Source organism: Parasteatoda tepidariorum, chromosome 1 (genome assembly GCF_982258835.1).
Source record: "Parasteatoda tepidariorum strain Cologne lab strain chromosome 1, Ptep-v5.0, whole genome shotgun sequence".
Lineage (NCBI taxonomy): Eukaryota > Metazoa > Arthropoda > Arachnida > Araneae > Theridiidae > Parasteatoda > Parasteatoda tepidariorum.
Genome location: NC_141755.1, coordinates 114,552,414 through 114,574,292, shown reverse-complemented (window position 1 = coordinate 114,574,292; position 21,879 = coordinate 114,552,414). Strand labels below are relative to the sequence as shown.

The 21,879-nt window shown below is 28.7% G+C and overlaps 2 protein-coding genes across 2 annotated transcripts in view; one reads left to right on the top strand and one right to left on the bottom strand.

Annotated features, from left to right (window-relative positions):
• On the top strand, positions 1–18,803 carry LOC107449543 (ribonucleoside-diphosphate reductase subunit M2). Its single transcript, XM_016065097.4, has 6 exons — positions 1–605; positions 4,944–5,234; positions 6,988–7,121; positions 10,023–10,251; positions 15,089–15,307; positions 18,406–18,803. The coding sequence occupies exons 1-6, from the start codon at positions 537–539 to the stop codon at positions 18,556–18,558; spliced, it is 1,095 nt and encodes a 364-aa protein (XP_015920583.3). The 5' UTR covers positions 1–536; the 3' UTR covers positions 18,559–18,803.
• The window catches only part of LOC107449544 (single insulin-like growth factor-binding domain protein-2), a 27,960-nt gene continuing 21,050 nt past the window's right edge, over positions 14,970–21,879 (bottom strand). The window contains exons 4-5 of the mRNA XM_043052139.3: positions 20,470–20,603; positions 14,970–15,452 (exon numbers count right to left, since the gene is read on the bottom strand). Of these exons, the coding sequence (XP_042908073.1) occupies positions 20,490–20,603 (114 nt within the window). The 3' untranslated portion in view covers positions 14,970–15,452; positions 20,470–20,489. The remainder of the gene's footprint in view (positions 15,453–20,469; positions 20,604–21,879) is intronic.

The window sequence follows — 21,879 nt, the reverse complement described above, 5'->3', positions numbered from 1 at the left end:
GTTCACCAATGAATGCAGTGAAAATGCATTTTGCACTCTGTTAAATAATGTTCACACTTTATACAATTCACGCACTATACGTAAAAGACTCACCAATCAGATTATTATTTTCTCTTGACCGTGATCTAAGATCGTGAATTGCATAAAGCGAAAATGGTCTTTAAAAATCGCAAACCTCATACGAAATGAAACCTAATTTTTTTTTATACTTTATTATAAGATGCCAATTATTATGCAATCGTTTACTAAATTAAAAGCATTATTGAAAAAAAGGAAGTAGAGGTCATTTATGATTGTTTTAAAATATGGCAATATTTCAAAACGTTTCATGATTGGTAGAAATTTTAGCGGGAATAGATTGCGCATTTTAGGTATAATCGCGCCAGAATTTTTAACAGTGTCATTCATCTCTGTCTCGTTAGTTGAAGGCGCGTAATATCGGCTGTTAACTCTTTTTAACTTAAACGTATTAAAAAATTTAATTTTACTCCTTAACGAATTGGTAATTTTTTTTTGAAAAATTTGAAACTCGAAATATGAATTCAGTATTACAAGAAAACTACGTGAATTTGAAAATAACTGATAATCAAGACAAAGAAAATAAGGTAACGAACTTATTATGTTACATTCTATCCATATCTTTTTATTAAGTTAAAAGACTTAGGTAGTCTTAACTATGTGATGCAATACTTTAGCATACTTAGAAAATGAAATACGCATTTACTTTTGAGTTTTTATAACTGAGAAATTAGTAAACTCCTGAGCAATAAATGTTAACAATAGATCATATTCTGAGTATCCCTGGTTAGTTAGAAAGAACTATCGATTGCTTATATAATACTGCGTTGTAACCATCTATATACATAAGGCCATTCCAGAAAAATAGATTGTTAATCACTAGACTTTAAAACTAAGACTGAAAAATATCTCCTGTGTTACCAAATTTTAAATCATCATCCCATTTTTAAATGGAAAAATAAACAATTTTGCTGTGGTAACACTTAGAATATTCTTTTCTGCAGATAAATTTTTATTTATGCATGTTTATCTGTCATTAAATAAGCAAATTATGTCCCCCATGTTACTACTTTAATATTTGACAACTTAAAAGTTTTCGTTGTTTAATGAAAAATGCATTGATTTGAGAAATTTATAAAATTCATTACTGTCACCTGTAAGACATTAAACATTTCTTTTTATCCATTTAATGAAAATGTTTTTGTCTTATTTGAGGTAAAGAATACATGAACACAGAGGACACTAAAGTAACAAAGTGGACATCCTTATTTAGGACCAACAATTAAACAATTTTAAACGTGTTATATATTTTATTTTTCATAATATTTTGGAAGTTTTGGCTCTCGCCAGAATTTACATGTGTAACAGCTTCATTAAGTTGGCGATCTGTATGCTTCATATGGTTTCTGAATGTTGAATGCATGTTTTTTGAAGAGGTTTAATTCTCTTACGAATTTACTTGCTAGTATAGAAACTGAGTCCTAATCATTTTTAAACCTTTTTTACACTTAATTTCTTTCCCTCTTTTTCATGAAGCTCATTTTTATAGTTCCATTCGGCTTGTGCATCTGTGTTTATTGCATTAAAAGGAATATTCCTTCCATAACAAGATGGACATTCTTTATACATCCAATCTTTTGAATCAGCGCTGCATACTGTTGCTTCAATTAGATGGTTAATGTTATTAGTTTGTTAGTTTTTCATTGTATCTAATAGGTATCCTTTCTGAATTCTTTGTTACAGTTTCCTTCTTTCCTGCAGTTGCTCTACTGATATCATCTCTTATTTAAAAATCTTCAATAATTTTAATTTTTATTGATATATATATATATCTGCTGAATAGCTTTGCGAATTTCGGATTTCAAACCTAAAGCTTCGGAAACCATTTTTCTCATCAACCTGTACTTTTTTATCACCTAATTTGTCACAATGTTTAAATTTTTTTTCTTTCTTGTTAACTTTTGCACTGTGGTGACATGCAATGTGTTAGAGCCGGGGTGCGTTCAGACTCCTAATACTCCTTAGAAACTCCTTGGAAATTAAAAAGTCTCCAAGGAGTACTTGGAACTACATAGATTTCCAAATTAGTCCTTAGAAACTCCTTAGGTTATTGTGTTGCATACATGAACTTACTAATTCTGCTGATGAATTTGCTGTCCAAGCAGGGAAACTAAATGATATGACTTAGCTGTCAAAATCTAATAGTTTAAGAGAAACGTAAAAAGAAAAAAAAATGAATTGCAAGAGTTAGAAGAAAAAAATAGCAGCGAATAATTTTAATTTTATGTGTTACAAGCAAACTTAATAATTTACCATGATTTTTTTTTGTATAAAATGCCTTATATTTTCTTATGTATTCATATTTAAAAATATAAGAATGGTAGGTTTTTATGTTAATCTTTAGCATCTGTACTTTAACAAGATTTATTAAAATATTTGAAACTAGAAAATATATTTATGTGTAAAAGTGATAACTTTATTTTTCTTGATGAAGTTTGACAAAGTCAAAATTTATTGCAAAAGGGCTAGAAAAAATATGCAGACTATACATTTTTGCAAGTGCCTTGTAATAACTGCTTTTTAATTTTAAAAAAAATTGTCTAGTTATCTTTTGTACAAAGCTTTTAAATTTTTGATAAGTCCTTAAAATTTTGGACTCCTTGCATTTCTTCTTCTGATCTCTGTATAAACCCTGGTTAGAGCATTGTATTTAAAAAAAAGTTGTGTATAAACCTTGTATTTAAGATATATTAATACCAGATTTTTTTTTTATCATAAATTGTTTAGTTTTAGAGCATGGAGTTAAATTACATTTCTCATATCCATTTGTAATCTTTGCTCTATACACACTATTTCTTCATTTTTCTACCCTTTGCTTAATTTTTTTATTTTCTATTTTAAGATATGTGCTCTCCTTATAAAGTTTTGTTCTATTCCGCCTCATTTTTTTACTTTCCACTGCCAGTTTTTTTTTTTTTTTTACATTTGAGGGTAAAAGTTGCGAACTGTTTTGCTTTCTTTGTACGCCGTTTTTTTTTTTTTGTTGCTAATCTTGTGTTCTCTTACATTCTTTATTTTTCATAAGTTTTCTTCTTTCTCTGTGTCTGCATTTCTCTGCAAATGTTAGTGACATTATCCAGTGTTTTCATCTCAGAAAAAAAATGGGTGAGAATTTCTCACCCTTTCTCAAAAACAGGGTGAGACTTCAAAAATTAAAAAAAAAAAAAAAAAAAAACACCAAGAGACTTGAAAAAAAATTATTTCCTTAATCATAATGCATTTTTAATATCTTCTAATTTTTAAAGCATTGAATATTTTGCAGCATCATCAAATGGAAAATGTTCTACATCTACCTTTTCATCAGCTATTCTCATTAGGTTGCTCAAATGCTTATTTGTTTCGTTTTTATCGTTTCTACCCACATTTGTTTCATTTTCATTTGTCTGTTTCGGAGTAGAAGATATTGGCTTTACAAGGTATTTGTCCATCTTACATTAACGAGCAAAAAATTTGAACATCTTACATGAAGAAACCTTACCTACCGTAAACACGTGGTTGCAGAGAAATGCGTTCTGAAAGAGGTTCCGTGGTTCGGAAGGATGGTGTTCTGTTGTTCTTAAAGTTTCTGAACAATACTGGTAAATAGGGAAGCTAGATAATGGGGCAGATTTTGAAAATAATAAAAGATCCAGGAAGAAAAGTGAAACGGATTTTATTCTAAATGGCGCAAATGAGAAATTTTTTTCAAAATGCGAGAAATTCGCGAATTTTGAAATAGGTTTATAGAATGCGCGAATTTCTCGCGGTTATCATTTCTTAATGCGAGAATATAAAAAAATATGAGAGATTCTCGCATTCTCGCGCTGTAGTGAAAACACTGCATTATCTAAAAGAGCACAAAATTAAGAATCTATTATATGAATAAAATTGAATATGGCAAAATTGCTAAATGAAAACTTAATGGTCTTTTGAAATAATACAACCTATTATTACAGTGTTTTCACTACAGCGCGAGAACGCGAGAATCTCGCATATTTTTTTCTTTTCTCGCATTAAAAAATTATTACCGCGAGAAATTCCCGCATTCTATAAATCAATTTCAAAATTCGCGAATTTCTCGCATTTTCGAAAAAAGCTTAGAATTAAGCCATTTAGAATAAAATCCGTTTCACTTTTCCTGGACCTTTCATTATTTTCAACATCTGCTCCGTTATCTGCCTTCCCTATTTACCAGTATAGTTCAAAACCTTTTCGAACAACAGAACTCAACCACAGAACCCCTTTCAGAACACATTTCTCTGCAACCCCATGTTTACCGTAGGTTAGGTTTCTTCATGTAAGACGTTCAAATTTTTTATGTGCGATTTTTTATGTAAGATGGACAAATGCCTTGTAAAGGCAAAATCTTCTATGATGATGCACCAAAAGTATTCAATGCTTTAAAAAATAGAAGACATTAAAAAAGTATTATAATTAAAGAAATTATTTTTTTTTCAAGAGTTTTTGTGTTTTTTTAGTTTTTAGAAATCTCACTTAAGTTTTTGAAATCTCACCCTGTTTTTGAGAAAGGGTGAGAAATTCTCACCCATTTTTTTTCTATGATGAAAACACTGTTATTAGTTCAAAAATTCTGTTTTAAATTATTAAAAAAAATTTAGTTCTTTTGTTTCTTTATAGGTGTGAATTATAATTATGCACAAAAATTTATTGCCCAAGTCTTGGTCACTTATAGCACAAAAAAGGAATTTAGGTCTCCTGTTAAAAAGTATCATTTATATTTCTAATTGATTATAATTTTTAATCAAATAATAAACTAAAATTATTATTTATAGTAAAAATCTAAGGTAACATAGGAGACATAATACCTTATCTCAGAAATCCTTTATCATTTTGATGTATTTTCTCATTTGATCAATTGTTTTCAGCATGAAACTGTGTTAAAATCTGAAAAAAAGAAAGCCATCAAATCTGTGTCAAAGACTACAGATGAGCCTCTTCTTAGGGAGAATCCCCGTAGGTTCGTTATCTTTCCCATTGAATATCAAGATATGTGGCAGATGTATAAGAAAGCAGAGGCGTCTTTCTGGACCGTAGAAGAAGTAGATCTATCAAAAGACTTTTCTGACTGGGAAAAACTGAAATCAGAAGAAAAACACTTCATCTCTCATATCTTAGCCTTTTTTGCTGCAAGCGATGGAATTGTAAATGAAAACTTGGTAAGCTTTGCTTCTATTTTTTTGTTTTTTCATGCTGCATTTATGCATGCCTAATCGATATGTTGTTGAAAATAGCTGATATTTTAATTTTTAAAACTTATAAAGGTGTTACTTATAAAGGTATTTTCGAATTTAATTGTATCTAGTGTAAGGAAATTTTTAAAATATATAAACCAATATTTTGAAGGAAAAAAATTAAAGACCAAACCTAGTTTTTTAATTTATTATTTAAGTAGTCTTTTTTAAAATTCAATTTTTCAAAATTTTCCATTTTTAAATTTAAATATTGATGGAAATCAGTAAATATACTAAGTATAGAAGCCTAAATATATAATATTTAATTGTTTAGGTATTATAATTTGCTTGTAAAGATAAATAAATCAGCCATTGTTTTACTAAAGTATTTTAAAGGACAGTCTGCCCTGCTTTGTAAGAGTAATCTGTCATCCCTTTAAAACACTGCCTTTTTATTCAGATTCCATTTTGAAAGAAAGAAAAAAATTCCTTGTTTTTAAGTAATTAGATACTGGTAAAATTATCTGTGTTTATAGGTTTAATTCTAATTACTATTAGAAATATTTACTTTGATAGGATTATTCTCAACTGGTTAAAATTTTAGAGTAACTCTTTTTAAAGGGGATATAAAAAAAATTTTTTTAAGTGATTTTAAAACTATTTTTAAATACCCTTTTTTTAAGAAAACAGAAAAAAATCCTAAAAAAAAGGAATCTTTAAAGGATCATTTTCTCATAATTTTCAGTTCAAATTATAGAAAAAGGCTTTCAAGTTTATTGATTATTCATTTTTTGCTAGTTTACTTTGTTTGAAAATAATATATGCTCAGTGATTGCTTTTTAGATTGCCTTTAAAGTTTTTATCTTACTTTGATAATGAGATAGATTTACCATCTGAAATATACTCATAAAATAGTATGAGGATAATTTAAAAATTGTTGAGCCTAAAATTCAGTTATTGCATAACATTACACATATAAAACTAGCTAGATGATGTAATTATAATTTTAAAAAATATACTGAAATGATTTAGGATATTTTCATTTTATTTAAATTTGCATTAAGTTTCTAGTTAATTGCAGACTTCTTAAGTAGGCTAAAGAAGAAAAAACACTACTTTTAAGAAAGGAAAAAAGAAACTATTATTCACTTCTTTCTTAATGTTGAAGGGTGCAAAAGAAAATCTTTTTCTGAAGAAATGAAGACCTAGTTTTTATTAAAATTTTTCTTTTAAAACAATAATTACAGATAAAAGCAATTTTATCTTAAAAGGGTTTTTTTCTTCCCTGGAAAATGGAATTATTATAATTCTTTTCTTTGCTTTATTTTCTAAAAGAAAAACTGATATTTATATCTGCTTACTGCAAAAAAATAATAATCAGATTCAAAACTTTTTTATTTGTCACAAATTGATAGAAAACCTGATACAAAAATTAATAAAAAATTTTGAAAGTGAGTGGATCCTTTGATATTTTTGAAAAATGTCCTTCTCCACTATGAAACCTGTGTGTAGATTTCTCTTAAAATATTCCAACAGTGATAACCTTGTATGAGCTTCTGAAAAAAAACTAAACAATTTCTTAAAACTCACCTAAAGCTGTTTGTTATATTCGGTCAAGTAATCGAATTCTTACTTAAAATTCTTTAAGAGTTCTATTGCAATCTATTTTGGATACGTAAATTAAAGTTCTTATAAATTGTTTATACTTGACTCAGTGGTGTGTACTATCTTTATCCAGGTGGAACGATTCAGTCAAGAAGTTCAGGTTACAGAGGCCAGATGTTTTTATGGTTTTCAAATAGCTATTGAGAATGTCCATTCAGAAATGTACAGCTTGTTAATTGATACATATGTTAAAGACAAAACTGAAAGGTAAATTTCCTGTTCTCTTTGCTTATACATTAAGTCCAAAAATTAAGCTTGTTATTAGCCAAACCCATGTATTTAATATTTAAATATCTATTTTTTAAAAAAATAGGCACTTTTATCTCTTTTCTACTAAAACGTGTTTTAAATTTGACTCCTTTTGCCTACAGATTGTAGGCTGAACTTAGGGTACTTGCTTTTTATGTTATCATAAACATTGTAGCAAAGTATCGTAAAAACTAAAAAACTTGTTTATATTAAATTGCATTTATAGTTTATATTTTTAAAACTTAATAATATTTAATAATTTATTGTAAAGAAATTGTTAAATTGCAAGACTGTTGTTCCTGTATAACACCTTTTTACTCCTTATTTCAACTCAGGGCATGTCTAAAAATTGGAAGCCTGTCATGTGACTTTTCAGTGAATATAACATTCTGCGTATCTCAAGACCATTAATTCACAGACTGCCTCAAATCAAAGACTTAAAACCAGACTAAATTTTGGGACTTTTTCTAAATCCTGTTAACGAGCTGTTTAAGTACATTTAATTCTTCTGGTTTGGTAGGTTTTGGCCATTTTAATTACCTGGAATTGCATTGGAGTCTGCTAGCATCACAATTCTTACTAATGTGATTTCAATATCAAAGATTTTTATATATACCTGATTTCAAAGTTGTACATTGTGGTTCATATTCACGCAATATAGAAATCATTCATCACGAATCAGATTTCCACGATTTAAAGATCCTATGTCCCTATTATTATTTGTGTTCTTAAAGCCCAATATCAATCAGCATATCAAAATTTGTATTTACAGTTTTAATATCAGACATCAATTTTTCCCCCTGGTTCATATTCACCTTATTTTAAGATTATGCATCTTGATTTGTATTTAACCAATTTACAAATTCTATATCGCAATTTGTATTTTGGCATTTTTAAAATCAAATATCTCTATTCTTGTAAGTTTTTAAAAAAATTAATTATATGAAAGCGTGATTATAAATTAAAAATATTTATTAAAGACATTTTGTTAAATATGAAACATGTATGGTATATAAATTGATATTGATTTTGTACATAAAATTTTGTGTCACAATTACCCGGGATTGGCTTAGCCTTTGTGTTAATGTTTTTATTTTTAAAGTTGGTAGCTAAAGTAATGTATACTGTCATTGTATATATATATGTGTGTATTATTCTCATACTAAATTTGTTTTCAGAAAATGATTTAATGCAATGTTTTATTATTTTGGTTTGTTTTGTAGGCTTAGCATTTTATAAAAGGCAGCAGTTACAAGCGGAATATGAATAAATTTTCTTACAAATAACATTTTGATTATTCTAATGCTCTTACCAATTTAAGCATTTAAAGATTAATTTCGTAATAAATTAAAACACAGGTTAAAGCTGAGAAGTGCTTAATCGAAAGTTGTTAAATAAATATTTTTGAGATAGTTTTTATTTTTTACAATCAAAATTAACCTTCTATATTTCTATTTATATAAAAAAATATTGAAACAATGCATGACTGAATAATTGACCATCAGCGACTTTAAACTAGAATTTTTATTGTGGTGCTTGTTTTATACACATTATCGCTCAATAAATGCAATTTCCAAGACTAGTAAAATTTCTCTGGATTTAACTTACCATGGTTAATTTTCCTCCATGTGATGCAAATAAGCGTTAGTTTCATAAATAATTTCATGAAACCAATTTTGCCCCTATTTTTTGTTGCTGGATCTGAGAGTTATTTTCTTTTTGAGGGGATTTAATATTACCGCAGGGTACGAAGATGAAATTGTAACTATAACTACTGTAGGACAGCAAAACCACTATATTAATCTTCTATCTGATATTGGTAATAAGATAAAAAATTTCTGTGTATCTACAAGTTTAAGTATTAAGCTGCAGTTAGATCTAACACCATATAAATTGATCTTATAGTTCAATTATATGGAGTATTAATATATATTTAATTTATATTATATATATAAATTAAACCCTGAAAAATGAAACATTTTTCATTTACTGCCATTTCCTTAAAATGTTTTTCAAGTATCCTATGAAACATAGAATACAGAAAAGAACTTATGGAAAATTATGACTTTTTTTAAAATTATCATATTAATTTATAAACATGTTTTTACAAAAGATCAATAATACGTAAATAGATTAAAAAAAATTTTATGTGAAAATTTACTATTTTTTTCATTTATTTAAAATAAAAGTATGTAATTAGTAGAAAATGAAGTTTCAAAATGATATATATATAGTCGGAACCCCTATTTAACGAATTTTTTTCAACCCCAGCAAAAACAGAGTCAAAAATCCCTAATTAACGAATTATTTCAGCATCCGGAAAAAATATTTTTCCTTAATTTTGATCAGAAAAATATTGCATTTTTTTGTAATTGGCAGATTCTAAAGGTGCATATTCGTCTCAAACAAAAGAAAAGCCCGCAACAGGGAAAAACAAAATTCGGCGTGGGTAGGTGGGCAGAGTCAATAAGACATTACACTTGCACGGTCATTTTCCGGGGGCTTGTCACGTGGACTATGAGTCAAACAGGAAATTCCTTTCCTATCTTAGATAGTCGTTTATAACTAGTAATTTTTAATAACACATATGTACAAAAAACAATTATTTTTTTGAACTCAGATTTTACGAATGACCCCGCTTTAACGAATAAAATTTCCGGTCGGTTTAAATCGGGATCCGACTGTATGTATGTATATATATATTTTTTTTTATGAAGAAAACTGCTTTCTTTAAACCATTTGGTGACCAATGTTTTAAACTAACCAGTCCTGATTGACCATAAAAAGTTTCTTAGTTAAATTACTGCTCTATAAGCTCTGATCATAGTCATTACTCAAAACTATTTGTTTCCATTTTAGGGAAAGGCTGTTCAATGCGATCGAAACTTTGCCCTGTGTTAAAAGGAAGGCGGACTGGGCGCTGAACTGGATCAGTAGCACGAATGCTTCCTTTGGAGAAAGAGTTGTTGCATTTGCAGCCGTGGAAGGCATATTTTTCTCTGGCTCCTTTGCATCTATTTTCTGGTTGAAGAAGAGAGGTCTTATGCCTGGTCTCACATTCAGTAATGAATTAATCAGCAGAGATGAGGTAAATTTATGACTTAATTAATTCTAATCAATCCATATTCATAGCTGCCAACTCTTCTTGATTTTCCAATATACTACTCTATTTTGCTAGTTTATGCCGATCTACTGCTTTAAAATTCTCCTGGTTTTTGTACATTTTAGAAAATTCCCTAAAATTGAGTAAGTTTCCATAGATAAAATCCCAATTGAAAAAAAAAATTTTTACAGATTATCCTCATTTATAGAAATCAGTTCAATACTTTTTCTTCTAAAATTTTCAGTTTATTTTTATTTAAAACTATTTTTAAATTTTTAAAAAAATTTAGCTATCTCCTTGATGAATTAAATGCCTATCAATTTTCGAAATTATGAGTTAACATAATACATAACGTTTCAAATATGTTTAATGTCATAGGGAAATATTGCAATTTTCCTATTTTGAATAAATTAAAAATCCCTGAAATTTCTTATGTGTCAAATATTTAGTACATTATGCAACAATTATCATTAAATTTATTTTATTTCATAAAATCTACTGGATTTTTTCCTATCCATGTTGGCAGTTATGCATATTTTAATATGAGATCATCATCAACTTTCCATTTATTATGTTGCAAAAGTAGTCTGTACTGCCAGACATTCATGCAGTATTAGTTTAGCTGAAAGATTTAAAAAAGACTATCCATTAGTCTGAACAATTTAGTACGTATGATTATTCTATAAAATACACAAGACACTTTAAATATTGAAGTTGATATGTTGTCTTGGTATTTTTGACAAACTTAATAATATTGATTTTTGCAATTAGAATAGATTTATTAAGCCTAACAAAATGATAATATAACTGGAAATTTTATTGAAGCAAAAAAGGTTTGCCCAAAATTGTCACTTTTTAAAAAAAATTTTTAAAGTTTTGTGAAAAATTTGGTCATCCTGGAATTTAAAAGACTATAAATTTACTTACTCCTGTTTGTTTATTAAATTAAAAGTATAGTTTGTCTACAGTAAGAGCTCCCCACGCCACGAAGTCTGAGGCAGTCTGCTACTATGGAAACAAGAATAGTGCATCTCAGGGAGGATAGCTGCTCTTCTGTCTATTACTAACACAATAGACTGAAGCAGGGCTGATTGTGTTCCGTAAAAAATCCGGATTTTCCGCTAACCGTGATCTGGAAGTTTCCGGAGATCGAAGGTTCAGATGTTTCAAAAAATCATTGATCACAAAAGTTTTCGGAAATCAAATTTTCAATGGTGGAACTTAAAAACACGGTTTATTTTATTTGTTTGTAAGGAGAGCTACTTTATAAGCTTATATTCGAGATTAATATTCATTTTTTATCAGTAAATAGTTATTATAATCATAAACTCACGAAAGAAAGACATATTTGTAAATTTCAATTACTTCTCCAAGTCATCATAGGTATGTGTAAAATTTTAAATATATTTTAAGTAAACTAAGAAATATTGAGAAAAAGGAAAAAACCTTGTTTAGATTTTTTTTCTAATTTTTCGATTTAAATTTTTTCTTTTTACTCAAGAAATTTTCCGGAATTTTGACTTGGGCTCACAATCACCCCTGCTGAAGAAAAAGATTCTCTTTCTCTCCCCGACCAAAGCCCAACCTTGTCCTAAACAATGACCTCACACACCTACTTAAAATAGTTATACCTCGTTACCATATTTGCTGCCACGGGTCCAGATGAATGGCTAGGAGGGTTTCTTACTCCAGACAAACTCCAGGGGTATGTTTTCTAGCAGGATTCCTGATTTTTTTCTTTAAAAGGAAAATCATTTATTTTATTCAAGTAGACTGTAAGAACTCAGATTTATGATTAAAAAACACTTTATAAATGTTTAATTAATATTAAAACTATATTATAACAATATTTTAGAAGCTCTAACTACCGAAACAATTTTTATAAATAATTGTATTATTAGGAAAAATCTCGATATAAGTAAATCTGTAGAATATTTTTAGGATGAATTTTTTATTGGTCTATTTTTTTAGCCTCTTCTCCTATAACAGAATTTTTTCTTTAGCACTAATATCTTTCTGTGAGATACTTTGAATAAGGAATATGTATGTTATTAATTTATAGTAAAAAAAAAAGTTCTATGTTTGCAATGATAAAAACTATATATGTTTTTTAATTGAATGTGTAATATTTTTATCTTAATATTAGTGACTACCGAGAAAGATAAGACTACGAAATCTTGCAGATTGGCCTACTCAAATACATTTTTCTTTTCAACTGTTTAATAAATGTCTTATTGTTATCAGATTTTAAGAACTGAAGGGGGAAAAATGGATGGAATCATTGCGTTAAAAAATAATTTCTTAAATGTAGGATTCGAACTTCCCATATTGTCTGAAATATATCATGATATTTAAATACCATTTAAAAATCAATAACTACCGAAAATACTATCATAACACTACATGCATTGTGTAATAAAACATTAGGGTTTTATGAATTTTTTAAAATGTGTCGCAGCAATAACTATCGAAAGAACGATTTAAACACCACGTGGAATAACAATAATTGCGCAAACCGAGTCGGAGTGATTCCTTGAATCTGCAATTCAAACTTCGCATGCTGTAATAATATCCATCTTTAAAAAGGAAATCACGAGAATATCAATAAAAATAACTGGGCGCTGAAAATTATCAGGATTTTTCTTTGCTCAGTTATTATTGATATTCTCGTGATTTTCTCCAATGCACTAAATCAGACGAGGTCAGTGAATTGCAGATCACTCTTTATTTAGGCATTTTGGTGAAAAGAGCAAACATCCTAATTATACAAAATTCATTTTAAATATATCATTTTGAAAAAAATAGCTTGAGGGATTTCTTTTCTCTTTTGGTTAAGGGGGAAAAAACTTAAAATGTCCAATAAGAATAAAACTAATTCATTTCTTTAGCCCAGGAAACATTTTATTTCTCATTTTACTCACCAGGTGACAGTATGAAGATATTTTAAAGGTAATTTTAGATAATTAGTTTATTTTAATCTAGATGTCAACACTAATATAAGAGAGGTAGGAAGGAAACTCAGTACTACTCTCCAGATTGTGACATTGGTCTCTTATCTCATGCTTTGAAATTTATCACACAAGAAGAAATTAATAATCTTTATTAATATTATATGTCAGTTTAGTAAAATTCTTTTTTAATGTTAAGAACACATATTTTTACAATTTTCCTTGCTTGCTGGAAAACCAACATTAAGTCATAGTCAATGTTGGCTTTTCAAAAAAATTTAATTTAAAATTTCAAGCTAAAAACATTAAAAATGAATATATATATTGTTCATACGCATATTTTTATCTAATTTTCAGGGATAAAAAAAAAAATTAGCACTTTTATTTCTTGAAAATTAACTGATCGTTAAGGGGTTAACTAAATTTAGAATTTAATTTCCAATTGAGAATTATTAATTGTGCAGGGTTGCCCCATCCAACGGGGATATTGAGTTTTTCTTTAAAAATACAGGGAGTTTTGTTTCTTATTTTTGTCTTTTTAAAAATGGTGACCACTCAAAGCTCAGTCTATGGCATACTTAAGGATATTCTAAAGTATTTAATTTACTCTAGCGTTATTTATTTTAGATATGCTCTACTGTACCTTTTTCCCCTCTAAGTTTCTCCGATAATTAAATTTAGTATAGTTAGTACAATATAGCTCACACAAAAGTGCAGTAATTGTTGTGTTTCCTCTTAATATATTGCGCAGACCTGCCAACTCTCCTGCTTTTAGCAGGAGTCTCCTGCTTTTGTCTCAAATCTTCGCCCTCAGGCCTTCAGGGTGTTTTCTCCTGCTTTTTTCTATTTAGTGCAAGATAGAGGAAAAAAACAACAATTTGTGCAATTTCCTTCCCAACTTGTGCTTCAGATCATGCTGGGCATTTATTTAGAAAAACTTTGCCCCGTAACATCACTAAAAATTATGGTGAGTGTGAACCAAAACAGCAGCAATAACCAATGAAATGGCAAAATCGAAGATATCTTGGACACCATTAGGCAAAATGTTTTTTTACTTTCTATAGATGCCAGTTTTTTTTTTAAATAATGCTAAATCAGCTACATCTGCAGTTTTAAAACAGTAGCAGTTAAAAAAAAAATTAAGAAATGCATTTATAAAGTATTGTATTCATTATTGACATATTTTGTTAGTTTTGAACTTCTTCCTAAATTTGAAAAAATCAAAAGATATGTTTTAATATAATTCTATAGAACCTTATATTTTATAGTAAGAACACGTATCTTTATTAGTCAGTGTCAGAATCTTATTGTGGTCTATTTTATGTAATGTAAATAATATATTTTGAAATAAACTTCTTGTAGGAAGTGTGAATCAGGTTTAATTTTCAATATTGCGCTATGTCGTGATACAGAAAGAGTCTCCTGCTTTTTTATTTTCTAAGGTTGGCAGGTCTGATTGCGTATAATGTACAGGGAAAACACTTAGTTTTTTATACAGATTTGAGTGGCTACTCTGTTGTAAGAACAAGTTTCATTTTTAATAATGAAATAAAGGGAAATAAAGATTTATAAAAGCTTTTTATGTTACATTTGTCCAGATATATAAATATTTACATATATATTCATACATGAAAAACTTTCTACCAAGATAAGAAAAAAAATTATTTGTGCACGTATCCTGTATAAATATATATATAATTGCTTGAAAATATTTCTTGACTTATGAAAAGGTACTTGTTTTTTGGTAAAATAAAATGTCTATGCGTCTTTAGAATTAGTTCAATAATTGATTTTTTTTATTTATTATCTGCAATTAGATATATTGCTTTCACTTTCGAATTATATTTTACTGAGAATAAGTGAATTTTGTTTAGGGTCTTCACTGTGATTTTGCCTGCCTCATGTTCAGTCATCTACTAAACAAGCCTTCAGAAAAAAGAGTTGCACAGATTGTGACAGATGCAGTTGCCATTGAACAGGAATTTCTCACAGAAGCTCTACCTGTCGCCTTGATAGGAATGAACAACACACTCATGAAACAATACATTGAATTTGTTGCAGATAGGTTGCTTGTAGAGTTGGGTTGTGAAAAAGTAAGTAATTTTCTACTGTAATGTCTGCAGAACACTGAATTTTAGCAGCATCAGAAATGCTTGTGAAATCTGAAAGCTTTAAAAAATAAAGTGAGGCACAGAAATTCTGAATTCTAAGGCATAGCTTTCAAAATGCTTCCTCCTTCTGTAAAAAATAATAATAATAATGCTTATGTCTTATTTTTATTAGTGCAATACATTTTACAATTATTTCTACTCATTTGTAGTAACAGTTGTAAAATTAAAGTTTTGCATTTCAAACTTTTAGAATATAATTTTAGAGATAGGTTCAAAACATAAATATAATTGTGTTAAATTTAGTTCTTGTGAAGTAATGTTCTTGATATGGTCTGTAGGAAAGGGTAAAATTACAAAACTAATATTAACTTGTTTTAGGATTGGTGTTCTTGAAATGCAATAAATGCTTAAAAAAATGTTCTCTTGGCATGTATGTTAATGTATGAAATATTTCAAACGTTGCCTAGGCATTTTATGGAGTTATATTCTCCATTGCAAGTTTTTTTTTTAATCTATATATATTAGATCAGATTCAACTTGTAGATATCTTCCTTTTTAGATCAGTCTTATCTTTCCCTTTCTCAGAATTTTTTTTTTTTTTTAACAATGGGGGGGAAAAGATAGACAATGTCCACAGTCGTGTTTGAGGGTTTCTACTGAGGGTTGAAAATCCTACATGCATTAAATTCACTGACTTGACAAACTATATAATGACTCTAGTCTTTATTTTTAACCTAAGAACACCATCGGGTATTCTATTAAATGATTGCATTTTTTACATTGATAATAACCTATACAAAAATATCAGATTGATACCTATGAATTAATTATAGTCCAAACTATTTTTAGTTTATAGAATAATTTTTTCATTATGCCAAAAATTTTGAAAGGAATTTTTATTTAAAAAAAAATTTATGTATGTATTTTTTTGTGTGAAGGTTTGAAAATTCATAAGTTTACTTTTTTTAATTTTCCTGTGTTTACTAGTTTATTTTTTTTTAAAAAAAATTCTTTTTAATGTTCATTTATTTTTAGTATTTTATTTCACTGTTATATATATTTTTCAATTCATAAACTTATACAGAATATGTGTTTTATTGTAATAAATTTATACAGAATATTTGTCTTTTGTAATAAATTGTGCTGACTAAATAGTTGATAAATGCTAATACAAGGTACAGAATATGTGAAGACAAATTTAAATAAAGAAGTGAAAGTAAATCTTGTTTCTCTTCCATAAAATAACTAATATAGTTGTTGCTAGAATATTTTGCATACATGACTTATTACTTTACACTTTCAATACTCATTTTAGTCTACCTTTTGCAAAGTGTTCCTTTAGCTTATCTAATCTGCATGATGAATTAGTACATAGCAAAGAAAAATTCTGTACCTTTTAAAAATTTATCTGATTTTGATCTCTTAAAGAAAAAAAGAAAAAATTTCAATCTCAATTCTTTGTTGAACTATTACGAATCACATTTTTTTCATTAATCATAAAATATCTCTGTTTTATGTGCTAAATCTTTTGATGGTAGGTTTATTTTTTCAAATAGGCGCCCACTTCTAGTAAAAAATAACCTGGAATATAGGATGTTCTGGTCCTAAAAATCCCTGGTTTATAAATTCTTGCAGAATCTCTGACAAGGCTGCCACTAACATACTAATTTGTGAAAATTATCACTATTTTCACTAAAATCTGGGAAAAAACTCTTTTGAAATTTATCATTTAGCTACTAAAAATAAAAATGCACTCATAATTAAAACATGAAATATTTTATTGCAATGATTGAACAGATTTTTCCTGATTTCTGAGAATACTGATATATACACAAGTTGAGGCATAAATCCTTACCCACAGGATTCATTATGAAAAAGAAACTCAATTAAAAATTTTGTATTATCAGAATTTTTGACATTGAGAATTCTGGTATATGCTTATTTATTATTTTTAGCAAATGCAGTAACTAATCTTGTGTGAATTCTTGTAGTTTCACATGCAGTAATGCATGTTATAATAATAAAGCCACCTGATTTTTTATTTCATTGGTTTATAATTGGGCATGGCTTTCAGATTTTAGTGCGACATTTCTTTCAACTCAACATTTTTGTGTGGTTTTCATTAATTTGCAGCACTAGTGCAGGTACTTTTTTTTCTTAAATTTGTTAATCTGGAGAGACATACTATTTTTTGTATTTGAAGAAACTAAAAGGACTTATTTTCAGTTTTACTTCAGTGGCAAAACTGCACTGTTCAATGAATAGTTTTATCTATTGAGGTAGAAGCTGAAGTTTTCTTTTAAGTTAAGGAGAATTCTGTTTTCCCTGCTTGTTTGCATACCTGCCAAGTCTCCTGTTTTTTTAACGAAGACTCCTCTATTTTACGACTATTCTCCTGTTTACCCGTATATTCTCAAATTTCTCCGTATTTGTTGGGAAAAAAATTCTTTTCATTAAAATACGCATCAATGGCAAAAATATCTGTTATTTCTCAACAGATGGTGCTATTGCCAGTACTGCAGTATGTTGAGTGTTTATAGTTTAAGTAATTTTAAATAATGGTATTAAAAAAATCTTCTTTAGATTAAGATTTATATACATGATTGTTACTTAGGTACATGTAAGTGCTTATATTATTTTCAATTTCTCTTTTTGACTTTTATGATTATGCATGAGGTATCAAACTTTTACTCATAGCCTAAAAAATTTCGCTAGTAAAATCTACATTATTCTATATCTCCAATGTTGGCAATTATGCATTTGTTAATTTTTATGTAAAAGTTGGTTTAATCCCCCCCTCCCCCCTCATAAAACAAGATTGAATAGCTAGAATGGAATGCCATTCATAAAGACAAAATTTCCATTTTTAAGTTTAGCTCGCAAATCGCTAACTGTACTTTCAACTATGATTCCGGTGAAATAAAAACATCCTTTTTCAAATAATCTTGACAAAAACATTTAATGACATGTGAAATCTTAGTGGTGAATTGCCGTACTGGATGCATTTTATGTTTGGGTTATTGTAATCTGATATTGTACTGTTCAACTCAACTTATGTTCTTATTTTTCCTTTTCATCAGGTGTATCATGTTGAAAATCCATTTGATTTCATGGAACATATCAGTCTTGAGGGCAAAACCAATTTCTTTGAGAAGAAAGTTGGAGAATACCAAAAGTGTGGAGTTATGTCAAACAAAGAAGATCATGTTTTCACCCTCGATGCAGATTTTTAATTTATATGTTTTTTCTCTTTTATTTAATTATTCATTCTCTAAGGCTTTTAATGTGTCGTTAGATCATCATTAGAAACAAATCATTCTATTTAATGTATATCAAAGGTTAGCTCACATTTTTGACAAAAATTTATTCATACCTGACCAATAAATTTACTTCAAAAATGTTCTTTTATGCCAATCATTTGTTAATATTATGTCATGAAACATTTCGAAATTAGACAAATAAAGTATTTTATCTCAAACTACTGTCTTTATTTGTTAAGTCTCAGCTAGTTCACATATGCTGCAATGAAAAGCATTAACTCTCATGAAGTCAAAGCCTGACTGTAGGCTGAGTAGTAATTACAGTTGGACTTCTACTTAAAAAACTTCCATTTTGCGAATTTTTTCAAGGAACCGAGAACATTTTTGAAATTTCTTCCAAATGTAACTTCCTTATAACAAAGTGAATTTTCTATTTAACGGACTTTTCTTCAAGATCCGCTTTCCCTATTTCGTAAAATATGTCAAACTTGTTAAAGCATTTTATGGGGGAAATGGCGAATTGGTTTTCGCAGCAACTTTTAGAGAAGCAGTAAAATCCCATTTCGTTTGTGTTTTGCTAAAAATGACATTCCTTTAGAAGAAATTTTTATGATGTACTGATTTGCAACCACAAAAACATTAAGTGAATTGAATATTTTGGACAGTGTGAAAAATAATACAGCAATAAATTTTGAGGAAGATTAAGAAATTTTAAAATCATTTTAAGTAACTCAAAAGTAGATATTAATTTACAAGATAAAGGTGGCTTAATTGCTATTTTAATTATGTCTTGTGTTTATGAATTTAAAACCTGTTTTGTGTTTAAGTATTTTAAATGGTGATTTTCTATTTAACGAATTTTCCATGTAACTTTTTATCGAGATTTAGCGATTTCGTTGAATAGAGGTCCGACTGTGTATACCTTAATTTACTTGTGTACAATTTAAAAGCATTTTGTAAATTAGCTTTAAAGTTATTATCAGTGAGGGTTCTGAATAATATTGACTCTTGTGAACACTTCTTAAATGATTTGTTGTGTGCAGGGAGCAAAGTACCCGGATAATTTTCTATCGAGGTATTTTATTTTCTAATACTAAGATGCCATCTTAGTCGTTTGAGGGTTTATTCTGTAATATGTTGGATGTTCTAGTGCAGAAAATCGTATGATATTGCTTTCCAACTATGTTGGAAACTAGATGGAGAGCATGCTTTTGTTTCAACTGTCACAGTAAGGTTAGTTTTACTTTGAAAAATGTTTAATTAGTTTTGTAGAAAGTGGTTTAAGTTTTCATTTCTCGTTTTTCCATATTGATAGAGCTATGAAAATCAACACAGTTTGTAAGTTGGAAAAAAAAAAGTTTAAATGTCAGCTCTGGTTATTAAAAAACAAATTTTTATTGTGTATCCATGGCAATATGGAATCCATGGCAATCTTGGAATTGAACTTGTATATACTTTCCAGGTAGTCGTTTTGAATTATTGTAACTCTGGACATTTTCTGAGTAGGAGAAGCACTCTAACTTTATCCGGAGCTCTGTGCAGGATGATAAGTTAGTGTCTTCTAATCTCTACACATAGACTTGAACATGAATAATTCTGAGTAGCAAGAGAGCTCAAATTTAAGATCTAGTGCTGTGCTGTATTACCATTCAAGTTTCAAAGTCTCCACTGGTGACTTAAGATGTGACAATTCGTTACTAAAATCGAGGGGATGATTTCTACTATTATGTATAAAAGAAGACTTTAAAAAAATATATATAGTATTGCCCAACTAGCGAGTGTCGTCAAATCTAGTTAACACTTGAAAAATAATCTCAATACTTTGCAAATTTACGACTTAATTCTATCTTCATATTATTGAATTTATTATTAAAATAAAAATACCACTAAAATGAATGGATACGTTATGAGACACAAAGACCGGGTAGCTGTGGATACTTTGGGTGAGCTTGACAATAGAGTCCCCAAGCACATGTACCTGCCAGGCCATACATCCCTCCACAGCTCTCCCCTTCACCCTGAAAATTATTATAAATATATTACTGTACATATTTTTGACTTTTTATATAATTAAAACAAAGAATCTGCTTTTTACATACTAACAAAAAATATCACAAATTACTACAGTCAAACCCCGCTATAGTGAACACTGTTTATAGTGAACGAAATGTTCGGTCCCGTGCCTTGATATACACGTATATTATTTTTTGTGAACTAAAAAAGTGATAATGTTGGATGTTATGAACTTTTTTCTGTCTTCGACTGATTTTTTTTAAAAATAATTTTGAAATGTCTATATCAAAATAAATACTTATACTGATTTTTAAAACCATCTATAGCGTGGGTAAGCATTTTCTCTTGTTTGCTTCTTTTATCACACTTTTCCATTCCTAAACAAGGCCAACCCAAGCAAATGCATGGACAAATTTTTTCTTGCAACTGCTAAAGTTAAAAAAATAATTTTTTTGTACACAAGACGAAGAGTAATAAGCAAAAGCAAGTTCACACAATTTTTGTTACACTACGTATTACTTTTCAGTCATTTTTGTATTTCATTTTATGGGTCATTTATTTAAATAAAGGATAATTAAAAGGAGTTCATAATCATTAGTTAAAATTGTTTGCGGAACGGATATAGTGAACCAAAATTTCGGTCCCTTGAAGGTTCGCTATAGCGGGGTTTGACTGTATTTATAAATCAAAATGTTAGATAAACGAATTTTTAAACTTGGATTACATAAAAACTCCCCAACCTGTTTTTGTTATTTAAAATGGCACATCTAACAATTTCATTCTTTTTACTACAGGTCCGCCAAAATTTCCAAACTTGTTAATACAATGCTACAATTTTTTTCTTCCCTTTACTTTCTAGCACCGTTGAAGAAAAAAAAAACTTTATAAATTACACTTCTAGGCCGGAATAGTCTGGTTGGTAGAGCACTGGGCCTATGTCCAAGAGGGCGAAGATTCCCACTGTTGTAAATAGTGACTGTTGCACGTTAAATCTGTAAGTCCTTGTTCCCATAACAAATCACACCTCTGTACTACTGATCCAGGAGTTTCCTTGTGTTTTGGATTGGATTCAAAATTGCAAGGCTACGGAGTTGATCATTAGTAGACATAAACTCAAATTTGGGTCGGCTGTTCAACGACGGTTATAAAATAAAAAATTACACTCCTATTTCTACCTCTTTTTCACTGTAGAAAAAGTTATCTTATAGCCATATAAGTGAACAAGACATCTTCACTCATCTTGCTACTGTCAAGGTTTCAAGAAGAAAAGTAAATACTATT